This window comes from Sesamum indicum, linkage group LG1 (genome assembly GCF_000512975.1).
Source record: "Sesamum indicum cultivar Zhongzhi No. 13 linkage group LG1, S_indicum_v1.0, whole genome shotgun sequence".
Classification (NCBI taxonomy): domain Eukaryota; kingdom Viridiplantae; phylum Streptophyta; class Magnoliopsida; order Lamiales; family Pedaliaceae; genus Sesamum; species Sesamum indicum.
The window spans coordinates 1,520,928-1,525,822 of record NC_026145.1 but is presented as its reverse complement, the minus strand read 5'-3'; the positions used below and the strand labels follow the sequence as shown (position 1 = coordinate 1,525,822).

At 35.8% G+C, this 4,895-nt stretch overlaps 1 protein-coding gene across 1 annotated transcript; it reads left to right on the top strand.

Moving 5' to 3' along the window:
• LOC105170279 (indole-3-pyruvate monooxygenase YUCCA6) lies at positions 449-3,690 on the top strand. Its single transcript, XM_011091003.2, has 4 exons — positions 449-1,430; positions 2,127-2,375; positions 2,842-2,967; positions 3,102-3,690. The coding sequence occupies exons 1-4, from the start codon at positions 735-737 to the stop codon at positions 3,324-3,326; spliced, it is 1,296 nt and encodes a 431-aa protein (XP_011089305.2). The 5' UTR covers positions 449-734; the 3' UTR covers positions 3,327-3,690.

Here is a 4,895-nt window from a genome sequence, read left to right as displayed (position 1 = left end):
CAACAAATGATGTGATTTTCATTAATTAACTCATTAAAAATAATGAATTGAATTAATTAACATTATAACAAAATCTTAAAATATTAATTAGTCTATATGATCACTTTTACGCATCTCTCTCTCTCTCTCACACACACACGCACACACAGAGCCAGCATAACACTATATATATGCCCCACTCTCATTACTTGTGTTTACCTCTCGTTCTCAACGTACATCTCTTTCTCTCCTTCTTTTACACAGATCGATTCACACCAACTTAAGTGTATATTTACACACACACAGAAGCACACATACCTTTTACCTTAGGTTTTTTTGTTTGTAAGTGTGTGTTGGTGAGTGAAAGAACGAATTGAATGCTGATTGATGAGCCCCGTAGCGTTCGCTCCCACCTCCTATTCTTCCTCAGATTGAAAACTACTACTGGGATTCATTCATCTTCACTGGAGGATTCATTCATTCTTTCTTCACTGGATAAGAATTAGTTTCTGATCATAATCTACTCCACTTCTTCAGGCCTTTCTCCCACGCAACCCTATCATTTTTGACCAGATCATGTATCTCCCCCTATTTTCCCTCCTTCTGATTCTTTGAATTTTCAACTACTAATTCTACTTCCACTCACTGTTCAAGATTCAGTTTTTCCTTTGCTAGGTTTTCTTTGATTTCTCAACTGCTGCTCATTCTTGAATATTGGGAGCTGTTTGGATTGGATTGGATTGTGTTGTATTGTCATGGGTGATTATAATTACTTGAGGGAAATAGAGGGGAAAACAGCTCATGATCCGTATGGAAATATGAGTTTCAGAACCTCAGCCAAACGCTGCGTCTGGGTTCCGAGTCCGGTGATCGTCGGCGCAGGTCCATCAGGGCTGGCGGCGGCGGCCTGCCTGAAGGAAAAAGGGGTTCCATCTCTAGTCTTGGAGAGATCTAATTGCATAGCTTCGTTGTGGCAGCTCAAAACCTACGATCGCCTCAAACTCCACTTACCTAAGCAATTCTGCGAGCTCCCGCACATGTCTTTTCCTCAAGATTTTCCGACATACCCTACCAAACAGCAGTTTATTCAGTACTTGGAGGACTACGCTAAGAGGTTTGAAATCAAGCCCGTTTTCAATCAGAGTGTGGTGAGTGCGGAGTTTGATGAGAATCTTGGGTTCTGGAGGGTGAGAACGGCGCCACCAGGGGAGGTGGAGTACGTGTGCCGGTGGCTGATAGTGGCGACGGGGGAGAATGCAGAGGCGGTGGTGCCGGCGATTGAAGGGGCGGAGGAGTTTGAAGGGGCGGTGGTGCATACTAGTGGGTATAAGAGTGGAGAGGTTTATAAAGGGAAGAAAGTTCTTGTAGTAGGGTGTGGAAACTCGGGCATGGAGGTTTGTTTGGATCTCTGCAATCATAATGCTACCCCTTCACTTGTCGTCAGAGATACCGTATGCTTTTTTACACCTTCCACTGTGTGTCACTGCGTTTTTTTTTTCTTGTTTTTCTTAATCATTCTTACATTTTTGGGTTCTACCATTTTGTTATGAGTTTCTTTTTCTAAAAAAATTAAGAAACTTTTTTGTTATAATTTCTAAAATGGGATTTCTCAAGATTCATATGTATGTGCATGGCTGCAATTTTTCTTTTTCTTTTTTGCTGTTCAATTTTTATAATCAAGAAAACAAAATAAATATTCGATTGTTGTTATTTTATTCAAAGTGGAGAGGAAATTTTGTGAAAAAGGAAAAAAAGATGGGTTTTCTTTTGAGTTGTTAGTTCAAGTTCCAAAGGTTTTTATTATAATCGCTGAAATCTAATTAGGTTTTTGAACTGAAAGAATCCACCCACAACAGTTCCTCTCTTTAATCTCCAAAAAATAAATAAATAAAAAAAGACATCCTTAATATTTTCACTTTCTTGGGATACTCAAGCATGAGCATTAACGTTGGCTAGATGTTAAAAAAATCTAAATGAAAAAAAAAAGAACCCAAGATTTTGTTTCATAATAATTAAGGATAAGTAGTCTTGGTCTTTTTGGCAAATGAAATTATTAAGATTTCATGATAATATTTTCTTTTGAAGTCCCCATCTTTTAGTTATTTATTTTTTACCTACTCATTTCTTTGTACTATTCATCATTTTAGGTTCATATTCTACCACGAGAGATGCTCGGAAGATCAACGTTCGGACTGTCAATGTGTTTACTCAAGTGGCTACCGACGTGCCTAGTCGACCGATTCCTACTAGCGGTGACACGGCTCATGCTGGGTGACACGGCCAGGTTCGGGCTGGACCGGCCCCAAGTAGGCCCCCTCGAGCTAAAGAACGTGTCCGGAAAGACCCCGGTATTGGACGTGGGAACCCTTGACAAGATCAAAAGTGGAGATATCGAGGTACAACTCCTCAATGCTTTGTCTACATTTCAATTTGCAAATTGGGAAAAATCTTTTCAATGTGTCTAGCTATTATCGGTTGTACGTTCTACCATGTTGTGTGAATCTCCCTTTATCAATCATTGATATGCTTTGCTTCAAATTTTTTTCCTTAAGTAAATGTCATTTCCATTTTTCAGTGTGACAAAAGTCACTTGTTTTGTCCAAACAAGGGATAAAGGGATCTTTTTTCCTTTTGCCTTTTCTTTTGTTTTTGATGAGATTATTTATGGATCTTGAGATTCTATTACACTTCTTGCTTTCGGCACTGTTTGGTTGGCCTTTTTAGGAAAAAAATTTCACATTATGAGGGTTCAAATGTCTCACATTTTCAAGATTTAGGGTTTCACAGTAAATAATAATGTCTTTTTATTTTTTCATTTTTGAAAATTAAAAAATGGTTGCATGCTATCTTGAATGCACGTAGATACGACCCGGGATACGTAGACTACTACGGCATCAAATGGTGGAATTTGTCGATGGACGGCAAGAAAATTATGATGCAATAATCCTAGCAACTGGTTACAAAAGCAATGTACCATCTTGGCTAAAGGTACTTTTCCTATTCATATTTTTCTTGATTTATTAATGTAATTATATATGAACTAGCTAGGTAGCAAGTTCATAGTACTAAAAAATGACTAGGACATGTTTGGGTGAATAATTTTTTGTAATGTCCCATGCCAGGAAAGTGATATGTTCTCGGAGAAAGATGGCCTCCCAAAAAGGCCATTTCCAAATGGGTGGAAAGGCAAGTGTGGGCTATACGCCGTGGGGTTCACCAAACGCGGCCTTCTTGGGGCATCCATTGATGCCCAGAACATTGCAGATGACATCCAAAGTTGCTGGAGGGCAGAAGCAAAGCAGCTTTCAGCTATTTCTTGGCCACATTTCTTGCAAAAATATGTATAGGATTCATTTGACTTGACAAGACAAACAACGAAACAAGAGGAAGACTAACGTTGATCAGAATTTTGGAGAAATTAAGGAAGCTGAAATGATGAAGAAAAATTTGGAGTTTTGGATTTTGATTAACATTTCCCACTTGGAGAAATTGAGGAGGAGGAGAATTTGAGTGATAGTGGGGTATTGGTAGGGTTCTTGAATCTAGCCATCAATCAAACTAGTCATATGTATACTTATTGTACATTCACATTTTTCTCTAATTTTTAGGGCTCCATATTTAGTTTTTCGGGTAAATTCTTGAATTCTGACTAGGTCACCACGTCGTATGTGTGTATTAAATTTTACGTAATTTTGTTCATGTTCTTATAATTGAAAAATACAGATATTTTTACGTTATAACATAAAACTAACTACGTGGCACATGGGATTTTTGTTTAGCATTTATAGGGTTTGTGTTGTTTGAACTTAACTTGAGTTAGTTTTGTGATTCACGAACCAAATCAATCACGGAGATACACTTATCTATAATTAATTATTTTTTCTTTAACTATACAGTACATAAACCATACAATAAATATATTTTACTTATCATATAATTAATTTGGATCCGTTAAACTCGACCCGACTTAATTAGTAATTAATTGGGATGAAGGAATGGAAATGAAAGCATGATGGTGAAACTTTCGTACCAAAATTCTATACCATCTCTCGCTCATTTAGTGCAATTTATATGGGTTGTGCCCATTTGGATGTGCAATGATTGCAATCCCTAGCGGTGGATATATAGGACCACTAAAATTAAATAAATCGAATGTGCTAGACTTAAGATTGACTCTCAAATAAAATAAAATAAAGTAAAACCACCCAAACAATCTTAACTAATACCTCCAATTGGCTAAATTGGGGTAATTAACTTATGGGGTATTTATGTCATTATATTTTAAAATAAAATACTCGGATCACTACAAGATATAACGTACAGTAATAGACTCGATACATTCTTACAAAAAAATGAAATATATATTTTTTATAAAATGGTAAAATTCGTTACAATGTAGAGCAGTAAGGAATTTAGTAAGAATTTTTATTTTCTAATTAGCTCAAAGTTGACGCTGATTTTAGTATCAATTTTTTTTAGTTAATTAATTATTTTTTTAATGGATTACGACATGTTGTATTTAACAATTGATGTGTGAATGGATATTATTTAATTGTTCATGCATGTCCATGGTCAAAGTATACTATCAACTTTGGCACGAGCAAGAAGTGAAAATTCGAAAGCACTTTTATTAATTTGCTTATTTGTTTAGGAAATTGGGGATGAAATATTATTAGAATATGATCATATAATTGAGGAAATTATTCAAAATATTCTTCTTTTCTCATCTAAAATTATTGAACCAAACAAACTTGATTTGAACACATGAGCCCACAAATCGATTGTCACAAAATGAATAATTAATTACTTTAAAGATTTAAAAAAAAAAGGTATGAAATCCGATCAAAAGTGGGGGGAAAAAAGCAAAATCATAATTAATTGATTGATCAATTAGACAAGATTTTTTTTTCTTGTTT

Bases quoted from the DNA above. Each gene is read 5' to 3' on its own strand.
- LOC105170279 (XM_011091003.2), top strand. From the start codon at position 735: ATGGGTGATTATAATTACTTGAGGGAAATAGAGGGGAAAACAGCTCAT. The intron at 2,376-2,841 runs GTACAACTCCTC...GAATGCACGTAG, and splicing joins TCAAAAGTGGAGATATCGAG to ATACGACCCGGGATACGTAG. The intron at 2,968-3,101 runs GTACTTTTCCTA...GTCCCATGCCAG, and splicing joins ATGTACCATCTTGGCTAAAG to GAAAGTGATATGTTCTCGGA.